We start from the raw sequence: 23,589 nt of genomic DNA, 5'->3' as shown, positions 1-23,589 counted from the left end.
ACTATTTAAAAAAGCTGCCAGTTGAGGACCTGCGAGGCGTCTGTTTATCAAACTAGACACTCTAATGTACTTGTGCACCGGGGCCTCCCACTCCTCTTTCTATTCTGGTTTGAGACCGTTTGCGCTGTTCTGTGAAGGGAGTAGTACACAGCGTTGTACCAGATCTTCAGTTTCTTGGCAATTTCGCATAGAATAGCCTTCATTTCTCAAAACAAGAATAGACTGACGAGTTTCAGAAGAAAGTTTTTTGTTTCTGGCCTGTAATCGAACCCACAAATGCTGATGCTCCAGTTACTCAACTAGTCTAAAGTAGGCCGGTTTTATTGCTTCTTTAATCAGGACAACAGTTTTCAGCTGTGCTAACATAATTGCAAAAGGGGTTATCAATTATCCTTTTAAAATTATAAACTTGGATTAGCTAACACAACGTGCCACTGGAACACAGGAGTGATGGTTGCTGATAATGGGCCTCTGCCCAAAAAATCTGCCATTTCCAGCAACAATAGTCAGTTACAACATTAACAATGTCTATACTGTATTTCTGATCCATTTGATGTTATTTTAAATGGACAAAAAAATCTGCTTTTCTTTTATCTCTCGGCGGTATAACCTTTCTAAATAAAGATGAAATAAATACACTTGTATCCACAGAAACCCTACGTGTGTAAAGTCCCCGGCTGTACGAAGCGCTACACGGACCCCAGCTCTCTCAGGAAGCACGTGAAGACAGTCCACGGACCAGAGGCCCACGTCACCAAGAAACAGCGCAGCGACCTGCCGCCCAGCAGACCCGTTCCACCCAAAGAGAATGGAGAGAACGAGACAGGCCGGGGCACGGGGGAGAAGATGGACAGCACCTCGAGAGGCATGGAGGACTACCTGCAGGTCAAGTCTATCAAGACGGAGAAGTCTGTGGTAAGAGATCATCTGGTGAAATATAATTCAGCAAACACAGACCGTTTTTAGGTTACCGTACGGTTATGTGTGCCCTCCCAATCTATGGTTTAGCCACTTTATAGATTTGAGCAATCAGATAAGGGGCAGCAGGTAGCCTAGTGGTTAGAGCTTTGGGCCAGTAACCGAAAGGTTGCTAGATCGAATCCCTGAGCGGACAAGGTAAAACTCTGTCTTTCTGTCCCTGAACAAGGCAGTTAACCCACTGTTCCTAGGCTGTCATTGTAAACAAGAATTTGTTCTGAACTGACTTGCCTGGTTAAATACAAACAATGCCCTTCCACTTTCTCACTCTGAGCCCCTACTAACAATGGCATGCAAATCTTACCTAACAAACTTTTATCCTTCCTATCTAACACTCTCTGCACGTTTCCTTTCCATTTCTCTTCTCTTTGAAACTTTCCTTAAGGACAGACCTTACTAAGGTGAGCACAGCTTCAGTTCATTACAGAATGTCTTTCATAATATCTCCCTTCATTTCATCATCATGTTCTGCTGCTGTATGACAAAGTCCTCGTACTGTACACCATAAAGAGGGACTGGGGGGCCCCACAACCCAGAGAGCCACAGATTTATAGCCCCGTGTGCTGGCCTAGCATGTACTCAAGCATCCTTTCATCTCCCCCATTTCTAATTCACAGACAGTCTAAAGAGCGCTGTAATCTGTAGGCACCCCAACCAACACTCGTTATTTACAATTAAAGTTGTGGAGAAAAGAACTTGCATGATTCACTGTACATCTCCTTATGTTGTTCTGTTATCACTGTTCTACTTCCTCTTCATTAGATGGCAATCCCTTTCCTTTTTAGATATAAACATGTTGTTTCTCTCTCTCTCTATCTCTCTCTCTATCTCTCTCTATCTCTAGATGTATCAGTCCAGCCTTGGTGGTCAGTCGTCATGTAGCAGCGAGCCGTCGCCACTTGGCAGTTCCACCAACCATGACAGTGGAGTAGAGATGGCCCTCCACAGCGGCGGGGGCAGCATGGGGGACCTGACTGGACTGGACGACCCCTCGGGGCCCCTCATGGACTCCTCCTTCTCTGGCCTCTCGTCTGGGACAGCAGGGGTCGGGGTGGGCCTCCACCTACGTCAACACCTAGGCCTCAGCCACATCCACGGACTAGAACACCTGAAGAAGGAGAAACTGAAGACGGCGAGGGACTCCTGCCAGTGGGCCAATCATCATCCAGCTCCTCCAGTCCAGAACACCAAGCTACCGCCCATACCAGCAAGCGGTGAGTAAACATAAAAAGAAAGAAGTAACCAGTGTTTTCATAATTATCCTTTTTGAGTATTCAGTACATTCAGAAATCTATTCAGGCTACATTCCTCCTGTGTGAAATCAATTCTTCTTCGCTTCAGGGTCCCTTTTGGAGAGTGGAAATATGTGTGGCGGGCCTGGATCGTTCAGCCTCAGTGAGCTGTGTTCCAGTAAGGTGACTGTCCTGAACCAGCTGGACCATCTGATGGAGCGCAGGGACAGCGCCACCAGCACCGTCTCCTCTGCCTACATCAGCCGCCGCTCCTCTGGCATCTCCCCCTGCTACATCAGCCGGCGCTCCTCTGGCATCTCCCCCTGCTACTCCAGCCGCCGCTCCAGCGACGCCTCCGCGTTCAGTGGCCAGCGCCACCACAACATCAGCTCCACCGGCTCCTACGACCCCATCTCTGCAGACCTGTCCCGGAGGTCCAGCAACGCCAGCCAGAGTGGAGGAGGGGGACGGCTGCCCAGTCACCTCAGCCTCACCCCCGCCCAGCACTACCACCTCAAGGCGAAATATGCGGCGGCAACAGGCGGAGTCCCACCCACACCTTTACCCAACATGGAGAGGATGAGTCTCAAGACCTGCTTGGCCCTCTACAGGGATGCTTCCCAGGGAGACTCGTCGTCTGTTTACTCCTCCTTCGACCCCGTTGTCCCCAGTGGGGTTCCCAGGCGCTGCAGCGGCGATATGGGAAACTATAACGGCCGCAGCATGATGCCCCACGAAGCTCCGTCCAACATTCCCCGTCGGGCTAGCGACCCCGTCCCCCGGCGGCCGTCCCTGGACCCACTGTCCCCGCTGTCCCATCAGCCTCAGGTGCAGCGCTACAACAGCACGGGCAACATGCAGAACCTCCACCCACACGCCTCCCTGCCGAACCAGGCCCTGTCTGCAGCCGAGCGGCGCCACCAGCCGCGCTCCGACGACAGCCTGCAGCAATACCCCTACTTCCCTCGGCCGCCCAGCATCTCTGAGAACGATATGAGCGGTAGACGCAACAGCAGTGAGGAGGAGATGATGGTACTTCCGGATGACGTCGTTCACTACATCACCACTCAGGGCGGAGCTGGTGAGTCAGGCTGTGCCAATGGGTACAACCGACAAGCACAATGCGGTTTCCATGGAAACACAATAAACCCTAACCCCCAGCAACAACAGCAGTTTTACCACCAGGGAAGGATGGCTGTGGTGGACACCAATATGAGTATGAACCTTTCGTCTGCACCACAAACCAAGCGCCTCTCCTGTGCCCTAAGCCCAGGCCATCCGAAGCAGTCTTTCCCCTCCTCACTCAGTAAGACGAGCACCATGCCGGTACAGTGGAATGAGGTCAGCTCAGGGACTGTGGAAGCTCTTCACAACCCAACCCAACATCTGCCGTTCGGTCGAAGCAACTCAAACCTTGCCATGGTCCAACAGAAACAGAACTTTGTCTTGTTCCAGAAGCAGAATCTTAACTCCAACCAACACATTGCACAGATTAACCACAACCTGGCTCATGCAGCCCAGCAGGGGAGATACATACAGCAGCAGAAGACAGACTCCAGGCTGGGCTGTGTCCAGCAACAGAGCCTACAGCAACAGCAGCCCGCTAATGCTAACCTCAATGAACGAGTGAGACTCGAGTATGGGTTTAACCAGGGTCTCGGTCCTATTGATGCCAACGCTAACCAGCGGTCCTCCTGTAGTAGTATGTCAGTTGGTGGCACAGTGCACAGTGTCGACACGCAGAACAGCCGACTGAGGACGCAGCCAGGGGGGAGTCAATCGTCTCAAGTCACATTTAAGGATAGCGGTGTGAACTCTTCGCGGATGATCTCACATCAACAGAAATATAATATAGCGTCCCAGGTTCAGCATCCTATACAGAATGGAGGTCAAATACTCATCCAGCCAAGACCGCCCACAGAACATAAGTCTCTAAGCAGACAGCATTCAGGGTCAATGACAATCCAGCGACAAAACTCAATTGGCAATCACTGCAGCAATGGCAACAACACAGACAACAATGTTATGTTCTACACAGGACAGATACACGTGTTTGGGCCAAACGGGAATGTCAACATGCAGGTGATGACAACCCCAGTAGTGGACGTTCTTCAATGTCCCTCAGACAGCACTGAGACCGCCATGACCTCACCGGGAGTAAACAACCAGGTCTCCAGTACGGTGGACTCGTCCAATGGGACAGGGGCAGAGGAGCCCCAGATTGACTTTGACACCATGCTGGATGACGGGGACCACTCCAGCCTGATGTCAGGCACCATCAGCCCCAGTATCCTCCAGAGTCTGTCCCAGACCTCCTCCAGACTCACCACCCCCCGGAACTCTGTCACCCTGCCCTCCCTTCCCCTCCCTGCAGGGGGCAGCAACATGGCCATCGGCGATATGAGCTCCCTGCTCACCGCGCTTGCAGAAGAGAACAAGTTCCTCAGCATGATGTCATAAGGATGATCCCAAATATGCTGAAGGCAGACACAGGTAAAGCACATGGTACCTACCTTGGTGTATTTGGCCCAGGACGTGTGTTAAAAGAAGTGACCTATTGTAACCCAAGCTCTAAGAACGATAGTTTATCTGCCACCAAGAGTTTAAACTGACTGTGTGAATGACAAGAGGGGAACCTATAAGTTAACATTGTTGCAGAGGTCCTCCTGACCATGTGATTGAACACTAAGCACCTCATTGGAGAACTTTGACGACCACCAGAGACTAAAGAACCTATGAGATTCGGAAGACTTCATGCTAAAACACCACTATATTTGTGCTACTTATTGTATTATCCTGTACAGTATCATTATGGAGCTAATATGGCGATTTCATATCTATTGAGAAGCCATATTTTGCCTTAGATGAGTAAGTAAGTACAATGTAATCCACAGCACAATTCTGTTAATGTTGTACATGAGATAGTGTACAGTTCTGCAGTAAAACAAGTTTCCCAAGTGCCTGGCTATGCCGCAGTATATGCAAGACACGCATATGACACAGATCGCATTGAAGTGCAACCAGATACCGATTTTGGGATTTTTCTATCATTTAGTTATTTAAAGACACACATATATGTAAATTGTGTAAATGACTTGATCTAGAAAAAAAAGAAAAAAACGATTTGATTCTTTCTCTCAGATCTTATCTGAAACTCATTCATCTGTGCAGATTAGATTTTTTCTTCTTCTGTCAGTGAAGTTGCAGCAACAAAAGAATCTGGGAGAAAAATGATTCAATCATTCAATAGAGTCTATTTAGTCATGTCAGGTCTACTTCCACACAGTGTCTTCGATATGAGCCGCGTCTTATTTGTCCGCCGCGTTGAGTTGGACTATTGAGATGAACAGTGACGTCTCAGTGTCGGGGACCAGTTGTGGCTGGAATTAAGCAACCATTTCTGAAGAATATGCAAACGCTTGATAATGATACATATTCTGGGGGTGACAATGTTGCTATTGACTCTTGGTGATGAATTAGGAAAAATCTAAACGGGAAAGACAATCCTCCTTTTCGGTGTCAAATGGCTTTTTCTCCAGTGCCGCCCTTGATGATGACGAGGATACTAAGATATTATAGTGTATTAGGAATCTACGTTTTTTTTTTGTACACTGCCATACAACTCTGTTGTGTTGGATATGTATATATCTTTTGTACATTTTTATGAAATACAATATTGTTTTTTTGTTGTTTTTTTAACTTAATTGCTGTCTGGTGAGTTATTTCAAACCATGGGTGTTTTTTCTCATGGAATATGACATGTTTGAAATTAGGTTGCGTTGTTTTAGGTCTCCAATATACAATACCAGGCCGATTTGAATTCAATTGGCCTATAAAATTCATATATAAAGAAAAGTCCCATGTACAGAAATCCCCCCCAACAATATAAATGGTACGTTGTTATATTTTACACTCCTTGGTTCAAAAAGGAACATAGAGACAGTAGACACAATAGACAGTAGCCAGTACATCAGAGAGTTGAACTGTTCTTTGAAAACCTCTCCTTTAATCTTAGAAGTATATGAGTGTTGATTGCTTAAATAATTCAGGAGGAAAACTTTCTTCTTTTGAAGCCACACAAGTTCTCTCTCTCTCTCCTTTGCAGCCAAACAAAGCATTTTTCCTCCCACATTGAATCCTATCATATCAGACATTTCTAAGACTATCTTTCAAGGTAATTATGGAGGCTTTTGAAATAGGTTCTTCTGACCCCCGTCTTGCCCCCCCGCTTGTAATGTTGGCCTGGACACAATGCTAGTTTCACTCCAGAAGCTGATGAGAAAGGGCATACTTGTAAAACCGCAAAGTGCATACAGAGCAGTTGCTCTGCGTTAACCTGCGTGTCGTCCAACAGGGACAGATTGGCCCAAAGGAAATGGCTGTTGAAACCACATAAAACACACACACCAGTTAGAGAGAGAGAGTGAGCGAGGGATTGAGAGAGAGAGAGTGAGAGAGAGAGAGAGAGAGAGGTCCAGGGAGGGACAAAGCGTCAAGCAAGAGTGTTAGCGCTGAGGAACAAATTATTTTATTCTGACAGGGAATTCAGCCGACGTTTGATCTGAGGTTTTTGAGAGCTTTTGCCACTGGAATTCCTTATTCTCTCAGAGAATTGAAAGAGAGAAAATAGCCCGAGGATATGAAATCGTATCAGTGAAGAGGTTAGTGAGACTCAAGTCATAAATTAGCAACATCTCAATTTATTGGCACTGTATATCCAATAGGGTGATAATAGGCAGATGTACTGACTTGCGTAGCATGTATAGACTACAAACACATTAGGCAGACATTGAAGGGGTTCTTAAAAAATCTGGAAATGTTTTAAAAGAACCCAGGTTTATTACAGGAGGCACCAGCCTTAACCACAACCTTATCAACCCTAACCCTAGCTTCATGTCCACATCCAGGTTCAACCCTAACCTTAGCTTTATGTCCACGTACAGGTTCAACCCTAACCCTAGCTTCATGTCCACATCCAGGTTCAACCCTAACCCTAGCTTATTGTCCACATCCAGGTTCAACCCTATCCCTAGCTTATTGTCCACATCCAGGTTCAACCCTAACCCTAGCTTATTGTCCACATCCAGGTTCAACCCTAATCCTAGCTTCATGTCCACACCTCGGTTCAACCCTAACCCTAGCTTCATGTCCACATCCAGGTTCAACCCTAACCCTAGCTTCATGTCCACATCCAGGTTCAACCCTAATCCTAGCTTCATGTCCACACCTCGGTTCAACCCTAACCCTAGCTTCATGTCCACACCTCGGTTCAACCCTAATCCTAGCTTCATGTACACACCTCGGTTCAACCCTAACCTTAGCTTCATGTCCACACCTTGGTTCAACCCTAACCCTAGCTTCATGTCCACATCTCGGTTCAACCCTAACCCTAGATTCATGTCCACATCTCGGTTCAACCCTAATCCTAGCTTCATGTCCACATCCCGGTTCAACCCTAATCCTAGCTTCATGTCCACACCTCGGTTCAACCCTACCCTAGCTTCATGTCCACACCTCGGTTCAACCCTACCCTAGCTTCATGTCCACATCCAGGTTCAACCCTAACCCTAGCTTCATGTCCACACCTCGGTTCAACCCTAACCCTAGCTTCATGTCCACATCCAGGTTCAACCCTAACCCTAGCTTCATGTCCACATCCAGGTTCAACCCTAACTCTAGCTTCATGTCCACGTACAGGTTCAACCTTAACCCTAGCTCCATGTCCACATCTCAGTTCAACCCTAACCCTAGCTTCATGTCCACATCTCGGTTCAACCCTAACCCTAGCTACATGTCCACATCTCGGTTCAACCCTAATCCTAGCTTCATGTCCACATCCCGGTTCAACCCTAATCCTAGCTTCATGTCCACACCTCGGTTCAACCCTACCCTAGCTTCATGTCCACACCTCGGTTCAACCCTACCCTAGCTTCATGTCCACATCCAGGTTCAACCCTAACCCTAGCTTCATGTCCACATCCAGGTTCAACCCTAACCCTAGCTTCATGTCCACACCTCGGTTCAACAATAACCCTAGCTTCATGTCCACATCCAGGTTCAACCCTAATCCTAGCTTCATGTCCACACCTCGGTTCAACCCTAATCCTAGCTTCATGTCCACACCAGGTTCAACCCTAATCCTAGGTTCACACGGTTCAACCCTAACCCTAGCTTCATGTCCACACCTCAGTTCAACCCTAACCCTAGCTTCATGTCCACATCCAGGTTCAACCCTAATCCTAGCTTCATGTCCACACCTCGGTCAACCCTCAAGCTTCATGTCCACAACCCTAACCCTAGCTTCATGTCCACACCTCGTTTCAACCCTAATCCTAGCTTCATGTCCACACCTTGGTTCAACCCTAACCCTAGCTTCATGTCCACATCCAGGTTCAACCCTAACCCTAGCTTCATGTCCACATCCAGGTTCAACCCTAACTCTAGCTTCATGTCCACGTACAGGTTCAACCCTAACCCTAGCTTCATGTCCACATCCAGGTTCAACCTTAACCCTAGCTTCTTGTCCACATCTCAGTTCAACCCTAACCCTAGCTTCATGTCCACATCCAGGTTCAACCTTAACCCTAGCTTCATGTCCACATCTCAGTTCAACCCTAACCCTAGCTCCATGTCCACATCTCAGTTCAACCCTAACCCTAGCTTCATGTCCACATCTCGGTTCAACCCTAACCCTAGCTTCATCTCCACATCTCGGTTCAACCCTAATCCTAGCTTCATGTCCACACCTCGGTTCAACCCTACCCTAGCTTCATGTCCACACCTCGGTTCAACCCTACCCTAGCTTCATGTCCACATCCAGGTTCAACCCTAACCCTAGCTTCATGTCCACATCCAGGTTCAACCCTAACCCTAGCTTCATGTCCACATCCAGGTTCAACCCTAACCCTAGCTTCATGTCCACATCCAGGTTCAACCCTAACCCTAGCTTCATGTCCACATCCAGGTTCAACCCTAATCCTAGCTTCATGTCCACACCTCGGTTCAACCCTAATCCTAGCTTCATGTCCACACCTCGGTTCAACCCTAACCCTAGCTTCATGTCCACACCTCGGTTCAACCCTAACCCTAGCTTCATGTCCACATCCAGGTTCAACCCTAATCCTAGCTTCATGTCCAGGTTCACCTAACCCGGTTCAAGGTTCAACCCTAACCCTAGCTTCATGTCCACACCTCGGTTCAACCCTAATCCTAGCTTCATGTCCACACCTCGGTTCAACCCTAACCCTAGCTTCATGTCCACACCTCGGTTCAACCCTAACCCTAGCTTCATGTCCACATCCAGGTTCAACCCTAACCCTAGCTTCATGTCCACATCTCGGTTCAACCCTAACCCTAGCTTCATGTCCACATCCAGGTTCAACCCTAATCCTAGCTTCATGTCCACATCTCGGTTCAACCCTAATCCTAGCTTCATGTCCACACCTCGGTTCAACCCTAACCCTAGCTTCATGTCCACACCTCGGTTCAACCCTAACCCTAGCTTCATGTCCACATCCAGGTTCAACCCTAATCCTAGCTTCATGTCCACACCTCGGTTCAACCCTAACCCTAGCTTCATGTCCACATCTCGGTTCAACCCTAACCCTAGCTTCATGTCCACATCCAGGTTCAACCCTAATCCTAGCTTCATGTCCACACCTCGGTTCAACCCTAACCCTAGCTTCATGTCCACATCTCGGTTCAACCCTAACCCTAGCTTCATGTCCACATCCAGGTTCAACCCTAATCCTAGCTTCATGTCCACATCCAGGTTCAACCCTAACCCTAGCTTCATGTCCACACCTCGGTTCAACCCTAACCCTAGCTTCATGTCCACATCCAGGTTCAACCCTAACCCTAGCTTCATGTCCACATCCAGGTTCAACCCTAACCCTAGCTTCATGTCCACGCCTCGGTTCAACCCTAACCCTAGCTTCATGTCCACATCCAGGTTCAACCCTAACCCTAGCTTCATGTCCACATCCAGGTTCAACCCTAACCCTAGCTTCATGTACACACCTCGGTTCAACCCTAACCCTAGCTTCATGTCCACATCTCAGTTCAACCCTATCCCTAGCTTCATGTCCACACCTCGGTTCAACCCTAACCCTAGCTTCATGTCCACATCCAGGTTCAACCCTAACCCTAGCTTCATGTCCACATCCAGGTTCAACCCTAACCCTAGCTTCATGTCCACGCCTCGGTTCAACCCTAACCCTAGCTTCATGTCCACATCCAGGTTCAACCCTAACCCTAGCTTCATGTCCACATCCAGGTTCAACCCTAACCCTAGCTTCATGTACACACCTCGGTTCAACCCTAACCCTAGCTTCATGTACACACCTCGGTTCAACCCTAACCCTAGCTTCATGTACACACCTCGGTTCAACCCTAACCCTAGCTTCATGTCCACATCCAGGTTCAACCCTAACCCTAGCTTCATGTCCACATCCAGGTTCAACCCTAACCCTAGCTTCATGTCCACACCTCAGTTCAACCCTAACCCTAGCTTCATGTCCACATCCAGGTTCAACCCTAACCCTAGCTTCATGTACACACCTCGGTTCAACCCTAACCCTAGCTTCATGTACACACCTCGGTTCAACCCTAACCCTAGCTTCATGTACACACCTCGGTTCAACCCTACCCTAGCTTCATGTCCACATCCAGGTTCAACCCTAACCCTAGCTTCATGTCCACATCTCAGTTCAACCCTATCCCTAGCTACATGTACACACCTCGGTTCAACCCTAACCCTAGCTTCATGTCCACATCCAGGTTCAACCCTAACCCTAGCTTCATGTCCACATCCAGGTTCAACCCTAACCCTAGCTTCATGTCCACGCCTCGGTTCAACCCTAACCCTAGCTTCATGTCCACATCCAGGTTCAACCCTAACCCTAGCTTCATGTCCACATCCAGGTTCAACCCTAAACCTAGCTTCATGTACACACCTCGGTTCAACCCTAACCCTAGCTTCATGTCCACATCCAGGTTCAACCCTAACCCTAGCTTCATGTCCACATCCAGGTTCAACCCTAACCCTAGCTTCATGTCCACGCCTCGGTTCAACCCTAACCCTAGCTTCATGTCCACATCCAGGTTCAACCCTAACCCTAGCTTCATGTCCACATCCAGGTTCAACCCTAACCCTAGCTTCATGTACACACCTCGGTTCAACCCTAACCCTAGCTTCATGTCCACATCTCAGTTCAACCCTTTCTCATCACAGGGCCCTCAAAGGAAAGCATGCCCCTCTAAACCCTGCAGTAAAGCAGACATGTCTGTTGTGAATTAAAAGGGCTTTCGAGGTATGCATTTTACACCAAGTCCTGCATTCTTCAGTCACCAAGGGGAGAGGAATGTGATTTACAGGGTCTCTGTATGAGTGACAAGGTATTCAGGACACACACACACACGACTCTCCAGCTGCCCACAGACATCAGCCACAGACAGCCTGGCACACGGCACAGCGGGGGGGGGGCAGCTGCATGTCGACAACCACTGGCACTGGTCTGGACTGGTCTCCACCGCTGCTGATCAGGAACAACTCAAATGATACACTGGCAACATACACAGGCTGATGAAAGGCTAACCCGAGATACACCATCTCCATCCAGTCAAACCTGTGGGACATGGGACTAGTGCTGGAGCAGTGTACTGAGCCACAGGCCCATAAGAGGACCACAGTACTAATGTTCTAATATAACGCTGCTGTCCTCTGGAACAGGCCCTTCACTGATTGGATGAGCAATGAGAGCAGGGCAACGTGCTGCAAGTGCCATGCTGTAATATCAATCAATTGGCCAAGCAGGCAGATCCAGGCTGGCTGGTATACAGGGAGCAGGCAGGCAGGCCCCCCTAATTACCACACAGGGTTAAGTCCTTACATTGCTCAGCATGGGGTCTAAAACAACCACCTTTGGGTCATTGAATAGAACAACAATTGCATAAGATTATTCAACCAAATTAAACATTGCAAAAGATTATGTACAGTATGTAATGATTTGTCAATTTAACCTCAGTAAAATGGTGCTGTGAAAGTTCCCTAAACCATCCCTGCCTGATAAAAATTCTGAACACCTAGTTTGTCTTCTGCAGCACCCCAGACCTTCATCAGAGAAGGCTTTCATCCTGTGTCCCCTAGTCAGAACATCACCATCCACAATGGTGCATCAGATCAGCCTCAACACACACAAACACACAGACACACACAAACACACGCACACTTCCCCCTGCGGAGGGGCCTACACATGTCTGTTAGTGATCTGCCGGAGATCTGAGGGTCTCTCCGTTCTCACCAGCCCCCGTGAGAGCTTCCAAGAGGGGCAGCCAGCCCCCCTCCCCCCACCGCTCCACTCTGCTGGTGCTTGCTCTCATTTAACTTCCAGAGTGAAGAGCATTTGCTGCATGAGACACACCCGGGCCAAGACACTTGAAGTGTCTCTCCTACATCTCCTGGATGTTGTTAATTAGATATAGCACAATACCAAAGCGCGAGAGAGAAAGCGCGAGAGAGAGAGAGCAAGCAAGCAGCCACAAAGTTGTCAGCACACGCACTCCCAATGAGGGGGGGAGGGGAGGAGATGATGGTTTTCCCTGCATTTTGGATGTAGCAGTGCCTGGGCTGGTCCTTATTGGGGAAATGATTATTGTTTGAAATGGGATTGTCCCATGCCTGCTCAGTTGGAACGGCACATTTTATACATGGGCAGCCAGTCTACCCGACGACAGTGTTGCTCACTGTTTGACTGGCCGCATGGGGACTCAAATTGATTCATAAATGAACGTTGTCTTTCAGTGGCAAAGCGGCCCGGCTAGAATTCAGAGAAATGTGCATGATATTATTTTAATAAAAATGAATGACCTATCAGGGATTTTTGTGCATGATCCATTAAGGATGGCATCACAAGCAAGAACTAGGGCTGTGGGGCTATTTGTGGGGAAGATTTGGCTCTGTTAGCATGTAATATGTAATAATATGTGTGATAATGCACGGCTGGGGCTTTAATGGTGTAATGTAGTGTTTTATAAGCAGCACAAGGGAGTGTAAGGGGGGGAGGGTAGAGGACATGCAGTCTCCTTCACCATCTCCTTTGTGACAAAGTAAATTTGACTGACAGGGTGGATCCGGTGCTCATTGGACCAGCAACATTTCAATCATTCACTTAATCAGAATTTTCCATCGGTCAGAGACACCATTCAACCCAGCAACTAGCATTGGCTTTAAGTGTCACCACGTCTCCTTGATATCCCTGGTCATTATATGATCTCAATTATGGTTAAACAACCACATTACAGGAATAGTCAAAACAGCACATGAATATACAGTTGAAGTCGGAAGTTTACATAAACCTTAGCCAAATACATTTAAACTCAGTTTTTCACAATTCCTGACATTTAATCCAAGTAAAAAGTCACTGTCTTAGGTCAGTTAGGATCACCACTCTATTTTAAGAATGTAAAATGTCAGAATAATAGGAGAGAGAATTATTTCTTTCAGCTTTTATTTCTTTCATCACATTCCCAGTGGGTCAGAAGTTTACATACACTCAATTATTATTTGGTAGCATTGCTTTAAATTGTTTAACTTGGGTTTAACGTTTCGGGTAGCCTTCCACAAGCTTCCCACAATAAGTTGGGTGAATTCTGGTCCATTCGGTTCAACCCTAATCCTAGCTTCATGTCCACATCCAGTTTCAACCCTACCCTAGCTTCATGTCCACATCCAGGTTCAACCCTACCCTAGCTTCATGTACACACCTTGGTTCAACCCTAACCCTAGCTTCATGTACACATCCAGGTTCAACCCTAATCCTAGCTTCATGTCCACATCCAGGTTCAACCCTAACCCTAGCTTCATGTACACACCTCGGTTCAAGTTTGTAGGCCTCCTTGCTCGCACACACTTTTTCAGTTCTGTCCACAAATTGTCTATAGGATTGAGGTCATGACTTTGTGATGGCCACTCCAATACTTTGACTTTGGCCTTAAGCCATTTTGACACAACTTTGGAAGTATGCTTAGGGTCATTGTCCATTTGGACAACTTCCTGACTGATGTCTTGAGATGTTGCTTCAATATATCCACATAATTTTCATCTATTTTGGATAGTGCACCAGTCCCTCCTGCAGCAAAGCACCCCCACAACATGATGCTGCCACACCCGTGCTTCACGGTTGGTATGGTGTTCTTTGGCTTGCAAGCCTCCCCCTTTTGTCTCCAAACATAACGATGGTCATTATGACCAAACAGTTCTATTTCTGTTTCATCCGCCCAGAGGACATTTCTCCAAAAAGTACGATCTTTGTCCCCATGTTCAGTTGCAAACCGTAATCTGTCGTTTTTTATGGTGGTTTTGGAGCAGTGGCTTCTTCCTTGCTGAGCTGCCTTTCAGGTTATGTCGATATAGGACTCGTTTTACTGTGGATATCGATACTTTTGTACCTGTTTCCTCCAGCATCTTCACAAGGTCTGTAACGGCTTTCGTCTGGTGAAGGAGAAGCGGACCAAAATGCAGCGTATTTTTGAGACATGTTTAATGACGAATGAAAAAAACGAACTATACAAAAACAACAAACGGACCGTGAAAACCTATACAGCCTATCTGGTGACAACAAACACAGAGACAGGAACAATCACCCACGAAATACTCAAAGAATATGGCTGCCTAAATATGTTTCCCAATCAGAGACAACAATAATCACCTGACTCTGATTGAGAACCGCCTCAGGCAGCCATAGACTATGCTAGACACCCCCAAGACAAAACACACCACAAAAAACCCATGGCACACCCTGGCCTAACCAAATAAATGCAGACAAACACAATATACTTTGACCAGGGCGTGACAAGGTCCTTTGCTGTTGTTCTGGGATTGATTTGCACTTTTCACATTTAAAGTGCGTTCATCTCTAGGAGACAGAACATGTCTCCTTCCTGAGCGGTATGACGGCTGCGTGTTACCATGGTGTTTATACTTCCATGCTATTGTTTGTAAATTGCTCCCAAGGATGAACCAGACTTGTGGAGGTCTACAATTTTTTCAGAGGTCTTAGCTAATTTCTTTTGATTTTTCCATGATGTCAAGCAAAGAGGCACTGAGTTTGAAGGTCGGCCTTGAAATACATCCACAGGTACACCTCCAATTGACTCAAATTATGTCAATTAGCCTATCAGAAGCTTCTAAAGCCATGACATAATTTTCTGGAATTTTCCAAACTGTTTAAAGGCACAGTCAACTTAGTGTATGTAAACTTTTGACCCACTGGATTTGTGATACAGTGAATTATAAGTGAAATTATCTGTCTGTAAACAATTGTTGGAAAAATGACTTATGCCATGCACAAAGTAGATGTCCTAACCGACTTGCCAAAACTATATTTTGTTAACAAGAAATGTGTGGAGTGGTTGAAAAACAAGTTTTAATGACTCCAACCTAAGTGTATGTAAACATCTGACCTCAACTGTATATTTTAGTGATAAGTGTTATTGACAACTGCACAGTTAATGTGAAACGCTTAACTTGCATGTTCTACCTAACAGCGCAGTAATCAATATAACAAATGTATAACTAATTTAAAAAAATATATACAATAAAGAAAACATGAGAAATAAGAAATTAAATAGCAAGCTATGGTGGTGCAATGTAAAGTGAGCACTGTCTCGGAGTCAAACCCAAGATGCAAGTTTTTTTAGAGCAGGGTTCCCCAACTGGCCCCCATGTTCTCTGAGCAATAAAAAAAAAAGTTTATAATTTTTATTGTTGGGCATAAGACTGTCAAAACACCAGCAAATCCATTCCAAGTGATTTCAATATTGGAAATATGTTCCAAAGTATTCCCAAGCATAATAGAGACATACATGTATGTGCTCGTAAACAAATGTAAGCAAGGTTTTAAATGATTATGTTTTAGTCAAATAGGACATCTGTTTGGGTCCACAAATGATTTAAAATTTTGTTCTGGCCCCCTGACCCTCCCCTCAATAAAAATAATTGTCCCGCGGCGGAATCTAGTTGATGATCCATGTTTTAGACCGTCCCAAGAGAGAGAAAGATCTCATTGAATAGTATTCTCCTGTGGCACTGAGGTGAGCGGTGCAGCAACCTGGGAGTCATAAACCCTTCTGAGGTTGGTTTATAAGGAGTATTAATAATATATGAATAACTCATGGTGATGTCCTACTGACTTCCTGACTTCTGATCCGCTCATTACAATAGGACCACCACACAGCCAATAGGAGAAGGGCTAGAAAGAGCAGGATGTCAAGGGCCATGTCTCTATACCTGGTGAATATTAACAATGCTCCTGCATAATCTACTTCTGCCGAAAGGTTACAGAGTGGAGTGGGAAAGAAAGTCACCCACTGGCTGAGTTAGTGATGGAGAGGGAGTCACTCACTTCAAAAGCTGGTGTCTTACTCATGATAAAGTGTTATAAAATGGCCAAGTTAACGGATTTAAATACAGTGCCTTGCGAAAGTATTCAGCCCCCTTGAACTTTGCGACCTTTTGCCACATTTCAGGCTTCAAACATAAAGATATAAAACTGTATTTTTTTGTGAAGAATCAACAACAAGTGGGACACAATCATGAAGTGGAACGACATTTATTGGATATTTCAAACTTTTTTAACAAATCAAAAACTGAAAAATTGGGCGTGCAAAATTATTCAGCCCCTTTAAGTTAATACTTTGTAGCGCCACCTTTTGCTGCGATTACAGCTGTAAGTCGCTTGGGGTATGTCTCTATCAGTTCTGCACATCGAGAGACTGACATTTTTTCCCATTCCTCCTTGCAAAACAGCTCGAGCTCAGTGAGGTTGGATGGAGAGCATTTGTGAACAGCAGTTTTCAGTTCTTTCCACAGATTCTCAATTGGATTCAGGTCTGGACTTTGACTTGGCCATTCTAACACCTGTTTATATGTTTATTATATGTTTATATGTTTATTTTTGAACCATTCCATTGTAGATGGAATTGCTTTATGTTTTGGATCATTGTCTTGTTGGAAGACAAATCTCCGTCCCAGTCTCTGGTCTTTTGCAGACTCCATCAGGTTTTCTTCCAGAATGGTCCTGTATTTGGCTCCATCCATCTTCCCATCAATTTGAACCATCTTCCCTGTCCCTGCTGAAGAAAAGCAGGCCCAAACCATGATGCTGCCACCACCATGTTTGACAGTGGGTATGGTGTGTTCAGGGTGATGAGCTGTGTTGCTTTTACGCCAAACATAACGTTTTACATTGTTGCCAAAAAGTTCAATTTTGGTTTCATCTAACCAGAGCACCTTCTTCCACATGTTTGGTGTGTCTCCCAGGTGGCTTGTGGCAAACTTTAAACTGCACTTTTTATGGATATCTTTAAGAAATGGCTTTCTTCTTGCCACTCTTCCATAAAGGCCAGATTTGTGCAATATAAGACTGATTGTTGTCCTATGGACAGAGTCTCCCACCTCAGCTGTAGATCTCTGCAGTTCATCCAGAGTGATCATGGGCCTCTTGGCTGCATCTCTGATCAGTCTTCTCCTTGTATGAGCTGAAAGTTTAGAGGGACGGCCAGGTCTTGGTAGATTTGCAGTGGTCTGATACTCCTTCCATTTCAATATTATCGCTTGCACAGTGCTCCTTGGGATGTTTAAAGCTTGGGAAATCTTTTTGTATCCAAATCCGGCTTAAAACTTCTTCAGAACAGTATCTCGGAACTTCCTGGTGTGTTCCTTGTTCTTCATGATGCTCTCTGTGCTTTTAACGGACCTCTGAGACTATCACAGTGCAGGTGCATTTATACGGAGACTTGATTACACACAGGTGGATTGTATTTATCATCATTAGTCATTTAGGTCAACATTGGATCATTCAGAGATCCTCACTGAACTTCTGGAGAGAGTTTGCTGCACTGAAAGTAAAGGGGCTGAATAATTTCGCACGCCCGATTTTTCAGTTTTTGATTTGTTAAAAGAGTTTGAAATATCCAATAAATGTCGTTCCAATTCATGATTGTGTCCCACTTGTTGTTGATTCTTCACAAAAAAATACAGTTTTATATCTTTATGTTTGAAGCCTGAAATGTGGCAAAAGGTCGCAAAGTTCAAGGGGGCCAAATACTTTTGCAAGGCACTGTAGCTGCAAACTTGTAAAAAGAAGCGTCCTCTGACTGTCAACTGCGTTTATTTTCAGCAAACTTAACATGTGTAAATATTTGTATGAACATAACAAGATACAGCAACTGAGCCATAATCTGAACAAGTTCCACAGACATGTGACTAACAGAAATGGAATAATGTGTCCCTGAACAAAGGGGAGGGGAGGGGGGGGAATAATGTGTCCCTGGACAGAGGGGGGATCAAAATCAAAAGTAACAGTCAGTATCTGGTGTGGCCACCAGCTGCATTAAGTACTGCAGTGCATCTCCTCCTCATGGACTGCACCAGATTTGCCAGTTCTTGCTGTGAGATGTTACCCCACTCTTCCACCAAGGCACCTGCAAGTTCCCAGACATTTCTGAGGGGAATGGCCCTAGCCTTCACCCTCCGATCCAATAGGTCCCAGACGTGCTCAATGGGATTGAGATCCGGGCTCTTCGCTGGCCATGGCAGAACACTGACATTCCTGTCTTGCAGGAAATCACGCACAGAACGAGCAGTATGGCTGGTGGCATTGTCATGCTGGAGGGTCATGTCAGTATGAGCCTGCAGGAAGGGTACCACATGAAGGAGGAGGATGTTGTCCCTGTAACGCACAGCTTTGAAATTGCCTGCAATGACAACAAGCTCAGTCCGATGATGCTGTGAAACACCGCCCCAGACCATGACGGACCCTCCACCTCCAAATCGATCCCGCTCCACAGTACTGCCCTCGGTGTAACGCTCATTCCTTCGACGATAAACACGAATCCAACCATCAGAAACCGCAACAAAACCACGACTTATCAGTGAAGGGCACTTTTTGCCAGTCCTGTCTGGTCCAGCGATGGTGGGTTTGTGCCCATAGGCGACGTTGTTGCCGGTGATGTCTGGTGAGGATGTGCCTTACAACAGGCCTACAGTCTGAGCACTGATGGAGTGATTGTGCATTCCTGGTGTAACTCGGGCAGTTGTTGTTACCATGTACCTGTCCCGCAGGTGTGATGTTCAGATGTACCGATCCTGTGCAGGTGTTGTTACACGTGGTCTGCCATTGCGAGTACGATCAGCTGTCCGTCCTGTCTCCCTGTAGCGCTGTCTTCGATGTCTCACAGTACGGACATTGCAATTTATTACCCTGGCCACATCTGCAGTCCTCATGCCTCCTTGCATCATGCCTCAGGCACGTTCACACAGATGAGCAGGGACCCTGGGCATCTTTCATTTGGTGTTTTACAGAGTCAGTAGAAAGGCCTCTTGCCTACCTGTAAGCTGTTAAGTGTCTTACCGACCGTTCCACAGGTGCATGTTCATTAGTTGTTTATATAATTCATTGAACAAGCATGGGTAACAGTGTTTAAGCCCTTTACAATGAAGATCTGTGAAGTTATTTGGATTTTTATGAATTATCTTTGGCTGACTAAATACTTTTTTGCCCCACTGTATATGTGTTTAAATGTGTGCATCTGCCAATACTGTACGGCCATGTGTGTGTGTGTGTGTGTGTGTGTGTGTGTGTGTGTGTGTGTGTGTGTGCGTTTGAACTTACGTGTACTGCGAGCACCTCTGTCACGCAGTCATGCGGTAAAGCTTTGTAGGGAATGTCAAATCAGATGGTGTGGTTTCAAGTTGAAAGATTTACTGAAAATGGATTCCAGATGCAGGCTCAAAAACACCAAGTCCCAGTTGTGATGCTCTTAGCAGCTCAGCAGAACTCTGGTGGCAGACAGCCCCTATCCAAGCAGACACTGAGCAGTAGGCACCCTCTGCTTACCAGCCCTGCGCCCCAATAAAAGTTAATTTCTCCTGCAGCGTGCACTTGTTAACCTCACTTCATGGATTTGATAGAAAATGACTGATGGAAGAAATAGGCTTTTAAAATTGTGGCGAGTAGTTCAGGAATGCAAGAAAGGGCAGGATATTAGAGGGAAAGATGGTCTTTGCGCTATGCAGAGGCCCATCAGTGCCCATTATGGTCCCACATCAACTGCCCAAAAACATGCTCGTTCACCTGGGACCCACCTATTTACACAACAGTCAAGAAGGAGTCTCTCTGCTCTGCAGCTAAATGCAGCGGTTTTGGGGGAACTTATTCATCATAAATCCTAGACAATATGGGTGGGGAGAAAGTGTTAAAGGAGGCAGTGAAGGTGTTGTCCGTGTTAATCACACGATGGAAATGAGGACATTCAAAGGGAAGGAAATAAGTACTTCAGTTCTGAACATTTTTTGATGAAGAAAAAACATTAAGAGCAAATTTTTACATAATATTACATCACAAACATTACAGCACAATTGAAAATAATGTATATCGCTATAATCCCGGATATGTATCCTAGTATTTCAAAAACAGTTGAGAAGGCTTATCCAATCGGTTGCGAGGCCATCAGTGTCATTAACTAATATAACATACATATTCATGATGTGTTGCTATGCAAAATAGCAGCTGTCTTTCAATAGCCTACCATCTGTTTAAGGGACTGTAATATTAACTGTTTAGTAAAGAAATACCACACAATAAGGCGTTTGGAAAACAATTGTGATGCTCATTACCTTGAAAGTTTATACACAAAAATAGATATTAGTGGTATTTTGATGCGCAGTCATTTGTTGATGTGGATGACGGAATGTCCCCTTTAGTATTCGTTCAAAAAAAGGAGAGGAGAGGATGAGGGGGCAGTGAGGTGAACCTGAAGCCAGGCTATGTTTTTTTTAATGAGTGCTTCCTGAAGCCCCAGAGAGGGGAGACCTGGAGGTCCTGTGAACAGCAAGGTGGCATTTCTGACCTCCCTCTGCTGCTGCCACTACCCTGGCTTCCTGACTCTCATAGACCCCGCTATCTGCAGAGTTTTAACACGCTCCATCCATCCCTCCCTTCCACCTTTCCCTCGCTGTGTCAGCCTTGAACTTTCCTGAAATGCTACTAAGGGCCTGGATATTAGAGTCCAACAGCTGATCACTACTGAGCATCACTGCAGTGGGACTGGGATAGAGATGCTCGAGGTGCTTTGACAGTGGTCCTACTCTCCCTCCCTCTCTCGCCCTGCACTACCCAGGATGTCAAGCGATGCCTCATGCCGGAGATGTTTTCCCACCTAAAATGATGAACACCTTTCAAGTGCTAAAAGTGGAGGTTTTGCTGTTACTGTCAGGTTTACCATTCAACTAAAAGGGTATCCAGTGTTTTACCACTCTCTCATGGACAGACTAACGGTGGATGGTGATGTTTATAGGGCCAGGATGGTGGTAGTGTTGTATCACTAGCAGGGGAGATGAGGGCTAATGCCCTTGATGGCGTGATTGTCCCTGGACTGTGATGAGCAAGGACACAGTAGTAACAAGGCCCGGCGATGGAACTAAGTCAGTGAGCAGGACTGATACAAAATCAGTTGAACTTTAATTTAAGTTGAGATACTTGCAATCAAGACAGAGGATTTGACTTCTGTGTACTTGGGCACCGATTGCATGTATTTGTTTGAATGTTTCTTACTTTTTTCATGAACAAATCCATACCGAAAGGGATGTTTCATAAGGCCTCAATAAAATAACTTCTATATAACCTACAATTTTCCGTACAGTATAAGTCTGTAGCAGTACATTGGTTTCTACATCTAGTGCTGGCTTGAGAAGGTGAAGTAACAAAGGTTGGACTGGGAATGCAGTTGAGACACAGAATATCTTAACCATGAAGCTGTCAAGACAACCTCTCCCAGAACATACCCACTTACCCCATAACGGCGCAATGGAGCAAAACCTCCCCAAAACACTGAAGCGTTCACTCAGAGAGCAAAGACCCGCACAAGAACCATCCCTCTTTGATCTGCATGGCAGACAAGGTCAACAATGTAACGGTGGTTTGGTTCAAACATAAATAATATATTTCTACATCTTCACAAAGAAAAGCTGGTTTGAAGATTGCATTCCGTTGCGGTCTGAGAAGACAGGTTCTCCTGAAAGGAAGTTCATCTCTAGCCAGAATTTCAAAACAAAAATGTACTGTAGTTAAGGCCCAAAATAACAATGGAGTCCTGTGTTGGCTACATTGGGTGAAAGTACGTCTCTGTCGACGATGGGATTGTGTTCCTCCAGTGGCAAAGACTATACTGTTTAAAGTAGAGTTTAAACTATTGTAGCCATTGAAAATAGATACAGTTTGTCTCCATGAAAATGATCTTATTTCTGAAAAGGATTTAACAGTGACTAAGCTACTGATATCATGGGTTTACAGACTGATGCAATAACTCCACAGTAACACATGCTAATGGTTTTCCTAGTGAGAAAATAATTCACGCCTGCCAAAATCTATCAAGTAAAAAGGCTCCAAATCATTATTATTTTCCTATTTCTTTTAAGAAGAAACCCTGCAGTCATTCTCAGTTTATAAATCACTGTGGCAATTAACACGCCTTTTCAATAAGCAGGAAAATGCAACATCATTTTCCACAGCAATTAGACAGCCTGATGTAAAGTAACTTGGCTGAGGCACCAGGCATGTTGTATGGCTCCTTCTAGCCTTGCTGGAAGGACTTAACAGGGCTACAGCGGCTGAGCAGCGCATGCTTTGGCTGGGAAAGCAGGGCTGGAGTCGGGCAAGAGGACATGGTGATGCAATGCTGCCACAGAGAGCGAGCTGGCCTCCTCTCCCCCTCTCCTCTCCGTTCCTCTCTTAACCCCTTACCCTTTCCTCTTCTCTGCTCTCCTGTCCTCTCATCACATCGCCTCTCTCGCTAAAGAAAACCCACTCCCTTTTTCTTCTGTCTGATTACCAGCACAGTAATAACCTCACATAAAGCCTCTGCAGACAGACAACATTCGCTCTCTCCACCCCTCGTTCCTCGTCCGGACTGCCCGGCATTAGAACCCAGATATGCAAAGCAGCCAGAGCCCGATGCCTGTCACCGGCTAATCATCACAACGATGATAGATGATGTTTATTTTGTGATGATGAAACGCAGCCCCCCGACTGATGATAATTGTAATAAAAAGGACAGATCAAGCCTCTAAAGTTAAATAATCAGCCCATAATTGGCATTAATGTCTGGTTGGGGTGTCGGGGGCCTTGACGGCTAGCTAGGGCCCCCGCGCCGCTCTGGCTTGTTAGGACGAGTCCACCTTCAAGCGCACCCGTTGCCCTTGGCCTCCAGAGAGCGATTGTCTTACATCCCATATGATGACGGTCACTATCATTAGGACTCATTACTAACCTTGAGAAAGATAGCCTGGACTTTGCGTCAATCTCACTGGGCACAAGACGTC

At 46.1% G+C, this 23,589-nt stretch overlaps 1 protein-coding gene across 1 annotated transcript in view; it reads left to right on the top strand.

Moving 5' to 3' along the window:
- LOC135543545 (zinc finger protein GLI2-like) overlaps positions 1-5,914 on the top strand; it is an 83,756-nt gene extending 77,842 nt beyond the window's left edge. Inside the window, exons 12-14 of the mRNA XM_064970895.1 lie at positions 652-915; positions 1,823-2,192; positions 2,320-5,914. Of these exons, the coding sequence (XP_064826967.1) occupies positions 652-915; positions 1,823-2,192; positions 2,320-4,670 (2,985 nt within the window). The 3' untranslated portion in view covers positions 4,671-5,914. The remainder of the gene's footprint in view (positions 1-651; positions 916-1,822; positions 2,193-2,319) is intronic.
- The last annotated feature ends 17,675 nt before the right edge of the window (positions 5,915-23,589 follow it).

Source organism: Oncorhynchus masou, chromosome 7 (genome assembly GCF_036934945.1).
Source record: "Oncorhynchus masou masou isolate Uvic2021 chromosome 7, UVic_Omas_1.1, whole genome shotgun sequence".
In the NCBI taxonomy this organism is placed as follows: Eukaryota; Metazoa; Chordata; class Actinopteri; order Salmoniformes; family Salmonidae; genus Oncorhynchus; species Oncorhynchus masou.
This window is presented reverse-complemented; position numbering and strand designations above follow the sequence as displayed.